Genomic DNA, 17,844 nt, shown 5'->3' on the forward strand with positions numbered 1-17,844 from the left:
CGATAAACGCAGCTGCTCGACGTCCTCGACGAGGTCCGCGCGAGCGCGAGCGCAAAGCGGTCGAGAATGTCGAGAATGTCGCAGTCGAGATCGAGAAACGCACGGGTTGTTTCCTCACGCGAGAACGTCAACGTCTGGAACGTCATCCTCGGAAGATAGAGATAGGGTTCCTCCTCTCAACAGTCTCAACCAGGCGGAGGATATGTATTTCAGTAAATGTAAGCACGAATTGAATAAGATTTTCATAGCGAATCCGAATCTCGTCCACGACGTCGTGGACTTTTGGAAATTCGTCGAGAAATACGAGTCCGTGACCGTCAACAAGCGATTGGGCGACAGTGACGAATCTGTGGCCGATTTCGCTCGAAATCGAAATCGAACGTCCATCGGGCTCCCGGAAAAGTATCACAAGTCCCATTGTCTAAACTTGAAGCTTGCTTTGTCCTACGGGGAATTGTTTGCCAGAGTCCCGGAGGCAAAATCTTCGTTGACCGAATCCCGACTGCTCAACTTCCGAGACGTGATACTCTTGTACTTGGACTTTAAGCAAAAGGAGAAATTCGCCAAGTTAAAGAGGCTCCGAGACGCACAAGCCAACTTGCCGGTTGCGCGATACAAAGAGGATATTATCGAGATGGTAAAGATGGAGAAAGTAATCATCGTCGCAGGAGACACTGGTTGCGGGAAATCTACTCAGATCCCTCGATATTTGTACGAAGCTGGTTTCCGGAAGATTGGTAAGATGCTTTTATCACTTTAGAGAGACCGTTACTCGTCTAAATACAGTCTTAATATTTTCTCATCCGTCGTATATATTCTATCTTCTATCATATATTCTGTGCTCTGTATACAGCATGTACGCAACCCCGAAGAATAGCGTGCATCTCATTAGCGAAACGAGTAGCTTTCGAAACATTGAGCGAGAATCTGAGTAGAGTTGGCTATCAGATACGTTTTGAGAAACAGAGGAATCAAGAGACAAACATTACGTTTATAACAGAGGGCTTATTGTTGCGCCAGGTAGCATATCTCTATAAATATCTACAACGTACGTGACGTAACAGACCGAGTCTACGTTTACAACGTACAACGTGTTTTACACAGGTGTCGGGTGAATCAACTTTATCCGCATACGACGTGATAGTCTTGGACGAGGTACACGAACGTCACCTGCATGGGGATTTTTTATTGGGCATTATGAAATGCATCATTAATCAAAAACCTGACTTGAAATTAGTATTAATGTCCGCCACCATTAATATACAACTTTTTAGTACGTATTTCGCAAAGGAAAATGTTAAAATAATAGAGGTAAGTCTCTGCAGTATATTTGGTCATATATATTTTAATAATTCCAAATGCTTGATTGAACGCGCGCGCGTTCGTGCACATTTAAATACTTTTCGGTATAAGCTAAATATACATATCAGGCACACCAATAGGATTTTCCATTTTCTATTTTCCATACAGGTCCCTGGCAGATTGTATCCCATTCAATTGTTCTATCGCCCTGTAACCGTAGAAGACCTCAGATACAAAAATGATCGATTTAATCCCAGTCCATATGTGCAAATAATGCAAATAATTGATCAAAAATATCCAGGTAGGGAAGCCTATATCTTAATACGATAATAATCTAAAATGAAATGAAAAAATCAGTTATAAAGGTTGTAATAAAGAGTAAAAGTAAGACATTTCTTCTCCGTCCTTGTTTACTATTTCATTTTATTCAAAGTTTCCATACAAGTACAAGTGTGTGAAATAATTACAACAATAGGAATATTTCAGTCGACGAAAAGGGTGATTTATTAATATTCTTGAGCGGAATAAGTGAAATTACTGCAGTCGTAGATGCTGCCAAGGAATATAGTATAAAGAAAAATAACTGGATAGTTTTACCACTTCATAGTACTCTCTCTATCGTTGAACAAGACAAGGTATATATATCTTCTCCCGCGCGATACTATTCTGACGAATCACTTTTGTGTGCGTTGCAAAAGAATGTAAAAAAATTATTTTCTCCTCCCTTCCGTTCCTAGGTATTTGATTATGCACCTGACGGTGTTAGGAAATGCATTGTTGCAACTAATATCGCGGAAACTTCTATTACCATTGATGGAATCAGATTTGTCGCTGATAGTGGAAAAGTGAAGGAAATGAGTTACGATCCGTCGTGTAAAATGCAAAGATTGAAAGAATTTTGGATAAGCAAAGCCAGTGCGGAACAAAGAAAAGGGAGAGCAGGCAGGACTGGACCTGGGGTTTGTTACAGGTAACTCTCTCTCTCTCTCTCTCTCTCTCTCTATATATATATATATATATATATATATATATATATATATATATGTATACTCATACTCTACTTCAATCATTTTATTATACATGAAGGAGTATCCAGAGATAAAAAAACACGTGTCCTTTTTCAGAATTTATTCGGAGGAAGAGTACAAGACGTTGGAAAAATATTCAACGCCAGAACTACAACGTGTACCTTTAGATTCTTCACTATTGCAGATGATAGCGATGGGACTTCCTGATGCGCGAAAGTTTCCATTTATAGAACCACCACCAGCCAATAGTCTAGAAAACGCTATACTATCCTTAAAAGATCACGTTGGTATCCTGGGCTATTTTTTGCTTTCCTCGCAAAGTACCAGATATTAAGTTAACTCTTTCCTCACTAGGACGCACTTACGGATAACGAAAAGATCACGTGTATCGGTAAAACCCTGGCTCGGCTGCCCGTTGATATCGCGATAGGGAAGATGTTAATAATGGGATCCATTTTTCATCAGGTGGAACCCGTGTTATCCGTGGCCGCTGCTCTAAGTATACAAACACCGTTCACTAACAGGGCTTACAGGGACACCGAATGTGAGGTACGTAGTGCTAACGTATAAGATAACTGCGCTACTAATATTGCGTATGCAATAATGAAACAATATTATTGCAGACATCTAGAAAGAAGTTGGAATCTGATCATGGTGATCCAATAACGTTATTGAATGCATTTAAAGAATGGCTGGAAGTGAAACAAGAAAATTCACAGGAATATAGAAGCAGTAATAACAGCAGCAGAAAGTGGTGCAGAAGAAGAGGTTTGGAGGAACAACGGTTCTACGAAATGACGAAATTGAGGGCTCAATTTAAAGACTTGCTCCAAGTTAGTTTATGTGCCTCGTACATTCCTTACATCTTATATCTTACACCATGAATGTACATTCGTTACACGACATATCTAATACTACTTTTTGTTTGCTTCTATGTGCTGTATTCTATGTACGTAACATCGTGTGCAGGACTGCAATTTACTCAAGAGCCTCCCAGAACCAAATTCTTCCATGACGAGTGCAGAACGTGCGATAAGGCATGGAGAATTGAAACTTTTGAAATCTCTCAAAAGAACTTACAAACAAAGTGAGCCTAAAAGGCGTAAACGGTTGAAGGTAGAAACATTCGATATACACGTGGAGGATAATGACGAGGATAATGGAGAGCTCGACATAAAAGATATAGAATTTCGAATGAGGAACGACTCGAGTCAGGTGCAGAATCTTTTAACGGCGTCTACCGCATGTAGCTATAAAGATCTGACAATGTTGAAGTTGATATTATGTAGTGGTTTATATCCACAATTTGCTTGTGCCGACGAGTTTAATTATTGCAAGGTAAATTACTTGAAATTATATTCCGTACGTATAGTTAATACTTAAAGACGTGAATCTAAAGCTCAAAACTAGAAAAGATATTATGTATAGATGTGTGATATTTTGCGCTTTCTGAATATTATAATAAATTTAAAAAAATATTCTGAACTATATATCGACAAATATACGTACGAATCGTTCTGTACTTGATTAAAATGATATATTTATATGATAAATGTGTATCTTTAAACTATTGTCCACAGTCTATAAGTGAACAATTATTTCACACAAAAGCGAAACCGTACGTTGCTTTGCATCCAATGAGCTTTTTCGGAAATCATCCACAAGTTCTGCAAATTGATGAAGCGGATATAACGCCAATGCCAGGATTTAAGAGCAAGACTCCTGTAAGCTCGAAACATCAGATATTGGCGTATCTGTAAGTCTTTATTATACATATAGCTTATAGCTCATAGCTCTGTTAATAACTTGCCGAATGTGAGTAAATTTAAACGCTTTATATAATATGCCAATATTATTAATAGATCCCTCTTGGAAACTACAAAACCGTATCTGGTAAATACTTTAAGAATGCCTGCTGCACAAACGTTGCTATTATTTGCGCATGAAATAGATACAAATAGTACGTTCTCCATGTAAGTTACTTTGTAAATTTTATAATTTCCTAATGGAATATATAGCAACAGTTTGATAATACGATGTAAAACGGCCTTTACGACTTATAGAATAGCATGCGATTCGTGGCTGATGTTAGAGTTTCCTGTTCCTGACAGTGGTCAAGTTTTATTATTGAAAGCTGCCAAATTAAGAAATAAATGGGATTTCTTATTAAATCAGCAATTACAAGGCAAGAAATGCATTTCAGATTATTAAGTTTATGCGCGCGCGCGCGCGCGCGCGTGTGTTTGTTTGTGTGTGTTTCTTTTAAGTAAATCTAGATTAAATGTGCCGTGTAAAATTATACATGTGTTATGTTATGTTAGGATCCGACAGTGCTGACGACGAAAGAAAAGATTTTAGTAAAGTTGAGCAAAGTCTTACGTACGACGTGATCGAATATATGCATACTACGATACCATATACCATAAGACGGCTGTTACCAGCCGATCTGAAAATAATGTACGTTGGCAACGGCAATAATGACACGAGTATAGAGCCTAATCCTTTCCAATCCGATTTTAAAAGTATACCAAACATAATTAAAGGTGGAGCTTGTGTGACAAATACTATCACGTATAATTGGTGAGTACTTGGAAGTAATTGGTGAAAAAATATTAATATACTGTAAGATGTGATAACTTAAATTGTCACTGTATATATAAAATGTAAAAGTAAATATTAGATTGGATACAATGATCAATGTTTTTAATGAAACTTTCATTGTTACATTATAGCATAAAAGAAAGTACGTGGAGTGAACAGCTAATTGTAGAAATGCAAGAAACCGAATGGCATTGTGAAAATTGTGATCTTCGAGCACGTCTATCGAGTATCGAAAAACTTCAACATCAGAACTCTTGCACAATCGCAGATACGATTAGTGTCGATAAAAAGAGTGAAAATATCATACGTAAAGCTAATAGTCAAGCATACGAATGTCCTGATTGTTCGCTAACATTATATTTCACGCCTATCGAAATATTGAAGCATAAAAAATTGCACATCAAAGCAAGCTAAGACATCTATCGATTGTATATAAATGCATTATGTATTGTTTATTGGAAGGTAATGTTTTTTTTTTTTTTTTTACATATAAATAGTTCTCTTTTTATTTCGTAGAAATATACAACAAGCGTTTCATCGAAAAGTAATATGCCTATTCACAGAATTCTACATATTACCTATCTACACACGTAAATTCAGAAGACATAAAAACAGTTATCTTCCTTTAAATATTTATACAAAATAATAAACGTAATATTCTACTATTCACAAACACTTTTCGACTCCAAAGATTATTCTTTACACAAGATTATATATTCGAAAAATTTAGAAACGTTCACGCAATAAAAAGAGGATAAACAGGAAGGACGTTTCTCGCACGTATATAGAATTTGTAACATATCAAGTCCATGGCAAGAAATTTGCAAACATAAAACATCCTACGATTGTATATCCTATAAAGTAAAATAATACAAATTTATCTTGCAATGTATATCGATTTTGAGATAAGAAAAATACTTTCCACTTGGAACACATATTTTCGTCACTTTCGTATCGTAAATCGATATGGTCAACGCATTTGTGAGACACGGTCAACGCGCAATACCAATATGGCAAGGGAGTTGCAGAGGCTAATAAACGTGTGCTGACTTGGATATGTACAAAGAATAAGCAAAATATGGTTAGAAATAAACCATGTACCACAAAGACAAACATGTTCAATGGATATTTCTTTACAACAGCACCTTCGCTTTTCGCCTTGCTGTCAAAAAATCCTAACAAATACCATTCATCCCTATATTCACGAGAAAATTCTTTTATGCACTGCGACATAATATACAATATCGGGAGAGCTAAAATAAAATTTGGTATTTGTTTAAATTGATAATATCTTAAGAATCCTACATTCCAATATGTTCTTTGCACATACGAATATGCTAAAGGCAACGTAGCATTACACCACGTTATATCTATACTACCTGGTAGACATAGATTATTGTCTGTGGCATATTGTAAAATGTGAGCTGGCAATAACGACTTATCGTCGAACGTAGAAGTACAAAATTTCATATAATTGTATATTTGTAAAAGAACAAATGGAGATAGTGATATAATTATTGTGCGTAACATGGCAAAATAGTTTTTTAATTTGATTAATTTCAAAATATGCCACAAGACTGATAGTACGTCGTGCTTTCGTTGATGTTTTTCTATTCTTTCCGACGTGCACAAATTTTTAAGCCCGAAATATATAGGGAAGCCAATGTTGACGACACCATTTGATCTCACCAAAGTTGACAAAGCCACGGGAAAACAGATGGTAGATATACCTTCGATACTTCCAAGCATGGTATAAAATGTTAAATACGCAAACATGGATTCTGAATATAGAGCTGAGAAAAATATGCTAGCCGGGTTTATACAGTAAAGTATCGCTGCTTTATACGCCGTTATGGTATTTTGAAATACACGCTCAGTGAGATCATAAAAGATAATAGCCGATTTTACAAAACACACGAAATTAATCAAAATCGCAGCAAGGATCATCGTACTTTGGATGTTGAATGAAGGAAAGATTTTTGTCAAAATAACAGCGATAATGCGAATCATAGCTGGATACAACGGATAAAAAGCGAGAGTATTTTCATACGTGTATCCATATCTTGCAATATGTAAAAAGTACTCTCCATCCCAACGTGTAAGGCCATTGAACAGAAAATTAATTATTCGGTCCCAGGAGGAAACTTTCTCCGCAGAAAGGTCTAAAGGTCTTTTAAACGCGTCCGCGTGATGATCGGGGATTGATACATTGAAAATTACTTGTAATATTAATATCGCGATTCTAGTGGTGATCGCGAACCAAAGAACTTTCTTTCTCGGCGCGTACATTTCGCGCTGCTTTTGCGCAAAGTGCGCTTGAATTTCTATAACCGTATAGCCCCGGACGTACATCCATCTACGCGTAATAAATTAAGAAATAAATCTCTCGTAATCACGTTGCTCGTGGTCTACGTATATCTGCCAGTGATTCATATTTGTGGTTTCCTGTGTGGACACTCTTATCGTCTACGACGAGGAAGTAGTCTAATCAGGCCGCTTGTAACGCACCAAACTCGGTAGAGATCACTCGCGGTAGAACGTGCTGCAGCTCTGAATAAATGAGTGCTAGATGAGTGCTGGATATTGCTGGATATTGCTGGAAAAGATCATTCTGTGTAGCGTTAATGGAGAACAACATGTATCTCGCCTTAAATTTATTCATTATCGTAATTAATTTTTCATTAATTGTTGCACAAAACGCTACAACACAACGGCAACCTCCACTTACACCTACGCTGGACCCGAATAGACGTACGTATAAATACATATGTATCTCATACATTATATCTCAAGCTATATAAATCTGATAGCTTTGGTTGATCTGAATTTCTTTCTTATCTCTTACATGAATTCGCGCTTTACTTTTTTCTCGCGCATTTTACAGTTTCCACATATTGAATTGATATAAAAATACACTAAGATATGTCCTATATGCTAGATTTCAAGAAGCCAGACAAGAACGTGGTCGGTGAAACGTTCGCCAAGGACTTGACAGATTGGTTGTTTACCGGATGTTGGGGTGGAAATAACAATCAACGAAATAAATGCTCACCGTATCGCACAGCATCGAATATCGAATATCCTGGTTACGATGGATGGTACAACAACGTTGGTAGACCGGAACTAGGTGCGGTCGATACTCCGTTGTTAAGAAGACTGCCAGCAGCTTATGAAGATGGAGTGTATAAACCTTCAGGCTCTAAAAGACCGGAACCATTAGAGATAAGTGAGAAGCTGTTGAGCGGAAAAATTGGATCTAAATCAAGAACGGGGAGAAACGCTCTACTTGTATTTTTCGGTACGCGAAAAACCGATTCGTCTTATACAATCTTACGTATCTTAAAAATTACATTATTATTATTTGTAAATACCTCGAAAATATAACATATATTATATCATATCATATGATATGTATGTATGTTATGTCAAATATGTTATGTATAAATTTCAAATCTCTCTCTCTCTCTCTCTCTCTCTCTCTCTCTCTCTCTGCGCAATTTGAAAAAATATGTGCTCAACAGGTCAACAGGTGGTGGAGGAAATTTTAGATGCTCAGAGACCAGCTTGCCCGCCCGAGTATATTAACATAAAAATTCCGAAAAACCATCGATACAGAATAAATAAACCGGGGCACACGGAAATGCCTGTTTTACGTACACGGTACGATCATCGGACGGGCCATTCGCCGAACAATCCTCGTCAACAGGTATGACACGAGCTCCCCTCCGACAATGCTTTCCGAGCGCGCACAGATTTAAATAGATTGCGATTGCAGCTGAACGAGATCACGCCATTCTTAGACGGTGGATTGATCTACGGTACATCCAAAGCGTGGTCCGACGTTTTAAGAACGAGCACTGGGGGAATATTGCAGGAGGACGGGCAACTTGCGTCGTCGGATTTTCCTCTGTATCCGGACTACAACACCGTTAGATTACCGATGGCCAATCCACCGCCGCCTATTCATCATCATCAATATGTCTCGCGACATTACACCGAGAGCGTCACCAGATATTTCAGTGAGTGAGAAAGTTTATTATACAAACAATATACAACAAATAACATATAGAGATACGTGCTAAGAATTTTGTCAGAATTTTGTGCCGCAGATGCGTTTAGCGTAGTCGGCTATATGATGCTCCTTCGGGGTACATTCGTACTCGATCTTCTCCGAATAAGGCATCGGGACGTCGATGCCGGCGCATCGGACCGCAGGTGCGTCGAGCTGAAAAAAGACTGGATTCTCCATGACTGTCGCGACAATCTCGGATCCTACTCCGCATCTAGGCCAGCCCAGTTCAACGGTCATTAGTCTGTGCGTTTTGCCGATCGACTTGAATACCGTATCCCAGTCCAAGGGTCTTAGCGATCGTAGATTGATAACTTCCGCCTCGATACCTTGCCCAGCCAACAGCTCGGCCGCTTGAACCGTATACACGTACGCCTGGCCGTGCGTCACTAGAGTGATGTGCTTGCCAGGCTTCTCCACCTTGGCCTTGCCAATAGGTATCTGGTAGTCCTTGTCCATAGCTTGGTCGGATACGGGAAATTCAATGTTGTAAAGTAGCTCGCTCTCCAGCATGATGACAGGATCGGGATCTCGCACAGCCGCCTTCAAGCAGCCCCTGTAATCCTCGCAGGTCGACGGCGACACGACCTTCAAGCCGGGCGCGCTCATGAACCACGCGGCAAAGCACTGAGAATGCTGCGCGGCCAAACCTTTGGCGTTACCGTTCGGACCGCGAAATAGGATGGGAATGGGAAATCTTCCGGCGGACATGTAGAGATTCTTCGCGGCGCCATTGATAATACGGTCGATGGCTTGCATGGAGAAATTGAAGGTCATAAACTCGCATATCGGCCTTAGGCCTAGGAGCGCCGCGCCGATGGCGATACCACAGAATCCAGCCTCCGTGATCGGCGTGTCGATCAACCGCTTGTCGCCGTACTTCTTCCAGAGACCGCGCGTTATCTTGTAAGCGCCGTCGAATTCCGCGACCTCCTCACCTATTATGAATACCCTTTCGTCCCGAGCCAGCTCCTCGTCGAGGGCCGTATTCAACGCGTCGCGCACTGTCATCTTCGTCATCGATCTGCGGAACGCTTGGCTTTCGCCAAGGATACGCTGCCTCGTTACTCGCGTCAGCATTCCTTTACTTACAGCACTCCTCGACAGTCGAGAAAGATCGGATCTTCAATCGGACGAACAAATTTATATTTCTGCCCTTCTATTCGCGCGGCAAAAGCAACGCTTGTTGCGTCGCCGTCAACACATATGTGTGTTTCAGAATTAGGAAATCCTCGAGGGAACGAAAATCCGTTCTTGCTCACTTTCGGTATAATATGGTTCAGATGGCACAATTTCGTGGCATCTCACATTAAACGCCTCAATCCAAAATGGTCGAGCGACAAAGTTTACAACGAGGCCCGTAAGTGGGTGATAGCGGTTCAGCAACACATTGTCGTCAACGAATGGTTACCTTCGTGGCTGGACGATAGACTTCCTGCGTATGAAGGTAAGAAAGATCAATTTTCATACAAGAAGAGCAGCTGCCGCTCTTAATCTATATGCGATCCAAATGACACGTTGTTCGTTGTTCAAAGGTTACAATCCCAATATTGATCCGCAGATAGATCAATTTTTCCAATCGGCTGCTTTCCGCTTCGGGCATACCTTGGTTCCACCAGGTAAGCAACGCTCCAGTTGACAGCTCCACTGATCAAACGGACAATATTATGGCCCCGTTGCTCTTGCCTCTTATTCACGTGTTTGCGTCGTTCTTTTCATTCACGTGTATGTATGTACTACATACATACAAGATGATGCAAAAAAGACCTAAGATTTTTAATAATGAACGCAGGGGGGAGGGGGAGGTTTAATATTTAATTAAACCTCCGCATCACGTGAAAATCATCATGGAAATCATATATAAAGCTGCGCGTTATAATAACCTACGCGTGTGTGCCTCGTTATAGTAGTTATAATACGTGTAATAATAATGAAATAACATAATGAAATAACATCGACACGCAATAATCGCAATAATCATTCTGTTGTGTCCAGGTGTGTACTTACGCAACTATGGGAGAAATAATTGTTCCTTGGAATCACACCCAATTAGAACATGCAACAATTACTGGATGTCACAGGTATCTTGCAATGACACCTACATTACACATTACACATGTTTTGATTTTCGACGTCGATTACGACGTTACGACGTTCGAAACGTGTTTGTGCGTAATGTATGTACATGATGAATCGTTGTACTTAGAATTCTCTCCATGCCAATTTAACAAGAATAAAGGATGTTATCGATGTGGAGAAATTACTAATGGGAATGGCTATTCAATTATGCGAAGAGGAGGATCATAAAATCGTTGAAGATCTACGGGGCAGTTTGTTCGGTCCATTAGAATTTTCCAGAAGAGATTTAATGGCACTTAATATTCAGAGAGGACGTGACCATGGAGTACCTGATTACAATAGTGCCCGTCGTGCCTACGGTCTGGCGGAAGTTAAAAACGTATCCCATTTTAATCGCGTGAATGTCACGGTACGTTGTATAAAACTCATTTCTCTCCTATATTCCTATATTTGTGCCGCAGCACGATATAAAAGATACACATCCGTCGTGTTTCGGGTAAGATACGGGAGGAGTTTCTCAGATTGTACAACAATTCGTTCGATGACGTGGATGTCTGGGTAGGTGGAATACTAGAGACTGGTGATGGACCCGGAGAGTTGTTTCAAAGAATCATTCGTGATCAGTTTCAGCGAATACGCGACGGTGACAGGTTTTGGTACAATAATACCGCAAATAGGTGCGTACGTGCAAATTCCTGTTTCAGTTTACCTCCTCCCATTTCACGTTTGCATATCATATCCTCCATATGATTTTCTTTGTAGACTTTTCACCGACAAGGAAGTTGAAAGACTGGAACAATTATCGTTTTACGATGTGCTAATGTGTACCACTAAGATGGACTGGAATGATATTCCAAAGAATCCTTTCAGAGTTCCTACCACAGGTAAAGAAAGAGATACATGTTGATTCGCAATGGTTGATGGTAATTAAAATAACTAGATATACCTAGATATTGTCGCTGCTTTTACAGCGAATGGCATACATCCCAGTTGTATCAATAATAAAATTGTGAAAGAAGGCAGATGTACAAATGGTCCCTGTTTTCACGCCGATCAAATAGACGAATACACAATTGAGACGTGCACAGAGCCTGGAACTTATGATTTTTTCTCCAACAGCGGCATATCCTTCATCTTTACATTCTTAGGTGTATCAACGTTGTTTTTTGGTAAAAATCCTGTTACTCCCATTCAAGTCTCTTGTGACGATGTCACATCACTTAATCCTAATACTACGTTTGACGCAGGTTTTATTACATTAATCGGTTTTAAAATACAATTCAAAGATAAGAAATCAGCGAAAGAAAATGTTATGTATAGAAAAGTAGACCATAGTGATAACATAGGTATTATACATACCGGTAAGTTTTCAACAAGCACTTATGTCATACATGTATGTCATATCTCACACGTGTATTAACGAAGATATTGTTTCGTCAACAGCTAGCGAATGGCAGGAGCCAAGAGCTTCTCTGAGATGCGTAATATTAGTGCCAAACGTAAGAAAGAACCAACTGGAGGTGAAAAATCAATTGGGGCACCTGATACGCGCGGTGGATTTTCCATCCAATAGCAGGGTCACGGTATCTTTCCTTTCCTTCCTTTTCTTTCTCCTTTTCTTCAATGATACATCAATAACATACGCGCTACCTTCTTCTTTCCTCTTACAGATTTACTGTGCATCTGACAGTCATTATACGTTGATTCGTGTACATCACAGTTACGACTTAGTGCTAAAGTTCGATTCTGACTTTTTGAGAAGCGCATTTATAAAAGCATTTGAAAAATTTATATCAGAAATCTCAACGTCCGGGGATGCACGCTTAGTGCAAATGATAACTAATACCACGCATGCGGCACTACTTAAGCAAGCGATAACCAAGAAGCACCGTCAAAAAAAATTAGAAATGTTTTTCCGTGTTGTATTTGCGCAGGTATATCTCTTTTCTCTCTTTTTCTTTGTTGAAATAAACGTAAGACAAAAAATATATTTAAATAATATCTTATTTAACTAGAAATTTTTATCGAGACTCGTGTAATACATGTCCGCGAAATGTCTTCAGGCATTCCATATCGCGCATACGGAAGAAGAAATTTTAAAAATAGATTCGACAGTGGCACGAGAAGTAATTTATACCGAGTTGACCATCATAGAATTTGCGGAAGCCCTGAGTATGCGACCGGACGCCGAGTTCGTAAAGAAGGTGACATTTGTGTCAAATAACACGTCGTGCTAACGATCCGAATACGTCAAAGATATCGAAAGATTTATGTTTGCAGATATTTCATCTAGTGGACAAGGATAGAAACGGCTTCATATCGTTTCGGGAATTTGTCGATATGTTGGTGATATTTCTGAAGGGTTCTGCTGAGGAGAAGATGAAGTTGATGTTTGACATGTACGACATCAATGGTACAGGAAGACTGAAGAGAGAAGAGTTCTCAAATATGTTAAGGTTGTACACCTTATATCAATCGTCTAATTCTAAACAACGCTTTCACGTGCGTCTGCTGCATATGTGATGTATCAAAGTGTGATTACAGTACCTACGTTATTGTTAAACATATACATGTACGTAGATCATTTATGGAGACCGTCAACGCTGACGTCACGGACGATGAGCTGGAAGCTTTGGTGCAATCCATGATGTATCACGCTGACTTGGCGAATAAAGAGAGGATAAATCTACAAGACTTTCAGCAGATACTAAGTGACTTTAATGATAAATTTAATTACGCGGAATTGGAATTCAACGTGCCTACGGACGGGAAAAGCAACAGGAAACTTCACGCGGGCGTGAAGACAGTTAGATCGACGTTTATTGGCGAGGTACAAAAGACGGTGGAGAGTCTGTATGCCGATCCAAGCGAATTGCAATCCAGAGTCGAGGGCAAAGTTGAAAGCGTTGAACGAGATGCAAAAGAAGAGAAAATTAATAGCGAAATTATCGACAAGGACGAAAAAATTGTCGAAGAAATTAAGAGACACTCGGACGATTATTGGTATCCTATAATGAAGTACCTTGCTAACAAACGACTGCAGATATTCTGGGCATGTTTATACACTTTGTTCCTGCTTGGAATTTTCGCGGAACGAGTATATTGTACGTCCTTCGAGTCAATCCAATCTTTTTCGCGCGATGGTAAACGATTCGCTTTTACAGATTACTCCGTACAACGGGAACATTCTGGTTTAAGACGGATATTAGGCTACGGCTTGACTATAACGAGAGGTGCAGCGTCAGCTATGATGTTTACTTATTCTACGTTATTAATTATGATGTGTCACAACACTATCACTATTCTGAGGACCACAACTCTGCAATTCTACATTCCCTTCGATTCAGCGATCGAAATGCACAAGTATATCGCTTGTTGGGCACTGGTGTTTACCGGTGAGATATTCTTATTCAAAGTTGCATGTATCCTTACCTGACACACACACACACACACACACACACACACACAAACACACACAGCCAATTAAGTCTTCTCTTTTTACTTTTAATACTTTTAGCGTTACATACAATTGGACATGGCTTCAACTTTTATCACATATCTACGCAAACTGCCGATGATCTGACGTGTTTATTTCGCAATTATTTCCACGCGTAAGTTTACTTTGCCTTTTTTAATTATTTCACGTACTTACAATTATTTTATCATACGCATCGTCGTTGCATGACGTTTATTGATGTGATTTCTAGGACGCACGAACTTCCCAAGTTCCATTACTGGTGTTGGGGTACAATGACAGGTATAACGGGAGTATTTTTAACCATTTTGACTGGATTAATATTTGTGTGCTCGTTACCGATGGTACGCAAATCATTCTATAACTGGTTCTCTTTTGTACACTCCTTGTACCCAGCTTTCTATATACTGATGGTTTTACACGGCAGTGGAAGATTAGTACAGGTAATATTGATATTTTTAGTATACATATGATAAATAATAAAATTCAGTTGTATTTTTGTACACTTGAAACGTACGTATTTGCATTACCGGTGGTTGCGTAACTGAAAATCCATTTTATCTTACCATTTGATAGGAGCCATACTTTCATTATTTCTTTCTGGGGCCAGCTATTCTATTTATTCTCGATAAAGTCGTAGCTGTAACTAGAACAACGACAGAAATACCAATACTCAAAGCAGAAATTCTGCCATCAGGTACTTCTTAAGCTTAAGTAACTTGTCTACTTCCTCATGCATATTCATTTACATATATGTCGTATATGTCGTAGATGTAACGTGTATAACATTTCTCAGACCTTTAAATTTTCAATATAAATCTGGTCAGTGGATTAAAATAGCATGCCCAGCGTTACAGACAAATGAGTATCATCCGTTTACTTTATCTTCCGCGCCACACGAAACGAATTTAAGTATACACGTACGAGCGGTCGGACCATGGACCACAAATATTAGGGAGAAACTAGATCTATGCGCAATGTCTAATGAAAACTTACCGATGGTAAGCCTAATGATTATTATTGCATATCGCACATTGGATAATAAATGATTTGCTAACGTAACGAAGTTTTTATGTCATGTCATGTCATGTCATATTATCCATTTATCTCGATAGATTCACATAGATGGCCCGTATGGAGAAGGTCACCAAGATTGGGACAAATATCAAGTGGCAATCATGGTCGGTGGTGGTATAGGTGTCACGCCCTTTGCATCGATACTCAAAGATATCGTTTTTAAGTCGAATTGCAAGTTAAACTTTGGTTGCAAGAAGGTAATAACATCGCCATCGATACTATGATGGTAAAAAGAACAACTGTCGTAAAATTTCTATACGTATTCCATGTATAGGTATATTTCCTTTGGGTAACGAGAACGCAAAAACAATTTGAATGGATGGTCGACATATTGAGAGAGCTCGAAAAAGTAGACGTCAATAAAACAGTGTCTACTCATATTTTTGTTACTCAGTTCTATCAAAAATTCGACCTACGTACGATACTTTTGGTAAGAAAATTATCTAAATTGATAAGCGCAGCTGTGTTATCGTTTAGCTTGACAAGATTTCATCATAAATAATGTTAATTAAATTTACTTTCAGTATATTTGTGAACGTCATTTTCAAAAGATTTCAAATAAGTCTCTGTTTACGGGCTTAAAGGCTGTGACGCATTTTGGACGACCCAAGTTTTCTCAATTTTTCCTATCTATACAGAAGTTACATCCTACTGTAAGTTACATCCTCCTTTTCATTATTATTATTGTCATTATTTATCGTAGTAGTAGTAGTAGTCGTTGTTGGTTGTTGTTGTTGTTGTTGTTATATAATCATCGTCAACAAATGATATTAATTCTATGTCACATAAACCCTCTAGAATCTTACTAGCTGTATCAAATGCTTTCAATTCTTTAAATTATACATATAGGTACAACGCGCAGTCGAAACAATTTTTGTTCCAGGCAAATAAGATTGGTGTTTTCAGTTGCGGAACACCAGCTATGACACAAGCAGTAGACGCAGCTTGTAAAGCAATTAATCTAACAGAAATTAACGATACGTTATTTCAGCATCATTATAAAAGCTTCTAATGCCCATTTCTACCAATGTAGATTAACTTTAATCTTGGTTTAACTTACTTTCTATCTTTTTCTAACTTTTAGAGAACTAGGAAAAGATGACAGGTAAGTTAAACCAAGATTAAAATTAACCTGCGTTGATAGAAATGGACATAAGTTATTTAGTATAATATTTTGTATCCGACAGAGACTCAAATGTGTATTTTTCATATTAATTATAATTTTTATATATCTTTATTTTTCTCAACTGGTATTTCTCTAATGAATTACATTCATAAAATATTTTTGATTATGATACATAAACTCCATGTATTTGCATTAATGTTAAAATATCACAAGATAAGTGAGTATTTTCTACACTAACCACGTGAATAATGTGTGTTCGCGCGCGCGTGTGTCGCATCATTCATTAATATCAATAAAATTGTGTAATAATAAGAATTTAAGTGATATTCCTTGACACTCCCAAATTGCAAATTCTTTCACATAACCTAACCTTTCGCATAAATGGATACAAGCTATACTCACACGTATATGCGCTTTATGGTTATAGCCTTTATCACAGTCATAAATCATAAACGTGATCTCGATAAAGATTCCCGCCGTTGTATCCTATTAAATGAATTAAAAAGTACACAAATGACAGAATAACTTTGAAATGGAATATTGGGTTAGGACGATTATATATCGTGTCAAAGTCAAAAACACAATGGTTAGGTTAAGGTCACACTAATTATGTTGTCATGTTGGCAACCCTTTTAACAACCGTTAGGCTGAGTTTCCACTGAGCGCGTCACGCGAGCGTCATCACAAGATATGACTTCTGCACACAGAACGCGAAAATAGCCAATCAACGTGTTGCTTTTCCGTAAGAACCAAAAGTTTATTGGCTACTGCGTCGCTTCTTGCCGCGCGGCAAGCGTTTCCGCGTCCTGTGGGCAGAAGCCATTAACCAATCAAAACATCCCATTTTGATCCCGTCACAAGTAATGTAATAAAATGGGATGTTTTGATTGGTTAACTTGTGATGACGCGACGCGTGACGCGCTCAATGAAAACTCAGCCTTAATCGGGGTTTGGTCGAAATGGCCCTAAACTTGAGGATTTTCTTTCTCTTGATTGATTACATTAGAATTCAATCTCAATTCATACGACCGATTTCACGGTCTCCGATTAACTTGATCCTCCGATTAAACTCAGTAAACTCACTCTG

General features: G+C 38.7%; 4 protein-coding genes across 4 annotated transcripts; 2 read left to right on the plus strand and 2 right to left on the minus strand.

The window, feature by feature from the left end:
* Nucleotides 1-57: 57 nt before the first annotated feature.
* On the plus strand, nucleotides 58-5,389 carry LOC112468183 (probable ATP-dependent RNA helicase DHX34; the record flags this gene model as incomplete). The annotated part of the gene is made up of 15 exons (XM_025037242.1): nucleotides 58-737; nucleotides 854-1,020; nucleotides 1,105-1,311; nucleotides 1,471-1,603; nucleotides 1,789-1,937; nucleotides 2,040-2,272; nucleotides 2,427-2,613; nucleotides 2,685-2,879; nucleotides 2,954-3,163; nucleotides 3,300-3,668; nucleotides 3,911-4,086; nucleotides 4,193-4,303; nucleotides 4,394-4,515; nucleotides 4,652-4,910; nucleotides 5,063-5,389. Coding segments are annotated over 15 exons (3,481 nt in total), but the record flags the coding sequence as incomplete, so codon positions are not given.
* A 10-nt stretch (nucleotides 5,390-5,399) lies between these two features.
* On the minus strand, nucleotides 5,400-7,309 carry LOC112468171 (GPI mannosyltransferase 2-like). Its single transcript, XM_025037223.1, has one exon. The coding sequence runs from the start codon at nucleotides 7,281-7,283 to the stop codon at nucleotides 5,733-5,735; it is 1,551 nt and encodes a 516-aa protein (XP_024892991.1). The 5' UTR covers nucleotides 7,284-7,309; the 3' UTR covers nucleotides 5,400-5,732.
* Nucleotides 7,310-7,473: 164 nt separating this feature from the next.
* Nucleotides 7,474-17,072, plus strand: LOC112468170 (dual oxidase 2-like). The gene is made up of 26 exons (XM_025037222.1): nucleotides 7,474-7,682; nucleotides 7,870-8,229; nucleotides 8,453-8,637; nucleotides 8,707-8,950; nucleotides 10,220-10,447; nucleotides 10,536-10,619; nucleotides 10,996-11,081; nucleotides 11,207-11,488; nucleotides 11,581-11,756; nucleotides 11,842-11,963; nucleotides 12,051-12,248; nucleotides 12,327-12,440; nucleotides 12,523-12,662; nucleotides 12,750-13,013; nucleotides 13,143-13,283; nucleotides 13,360-13,535; nucleotides 13,660-14,183; nucleotides 14,244-14,474; nucleotides 14,597-14,690; nucleotides 14,787-14,997; nucleotides 15,131-15,251; nucleotides 15,326-15,555; nucleotides 15,670-15,828; nucleotides 15,906-16,061; nucleotides 16,156-16,284; nucleotides 16,515-17,072. Exons 1-26 carry the CDS (start codon nucleotides 7,556-7,558, stop codon nucleotides 16,641-16,643), a joined length of 4,911 nt encoding a protein of 1,636 aa, XP_024892990.1. The 5' UTR covers nucleotides 7,474-7,555; the 3' UTR covers nucleotides 16,644-17,072.
* LOC112468172 (pyruvate dehydrogenase E1 component subunit beta, mitochondrial-like) lies at nucleotides 8,921-10,166 on the minus strand. The gene has a single exon (XM_025037224.1). It carries the CDS (start codon nucleotides 10,078-10,080, stop codon nucleotides 9,022-9,024), a length of 1,059 nt encoding a protein of 352 aa, XP_024892992.1. The 5' UTR covers nucleotides 10,081-10,166; the 3' UTR covers nucleotides 8,921-9,021.
* Nucleotides 17,073-17,844: the final 772 nt, after the last annotated feature.

Source organism: Temnothorax curvispinosus, unplaced genomic scaffold (genome assembly GCF_003070985.1).
Source record: "Temnothorax curvispinosus isolate PA1 unplaced genomic scaffold, ASM307098v1 QBEX01018216.1, whole genome shotgun sequence".
Classification (NCBI taxonomy): Eukaryota; Metazoa; Arthropoda; class Insecta; order Hymenoptera; family Formicidae; genus Temnothorax; species Temnothorax curvispinosus.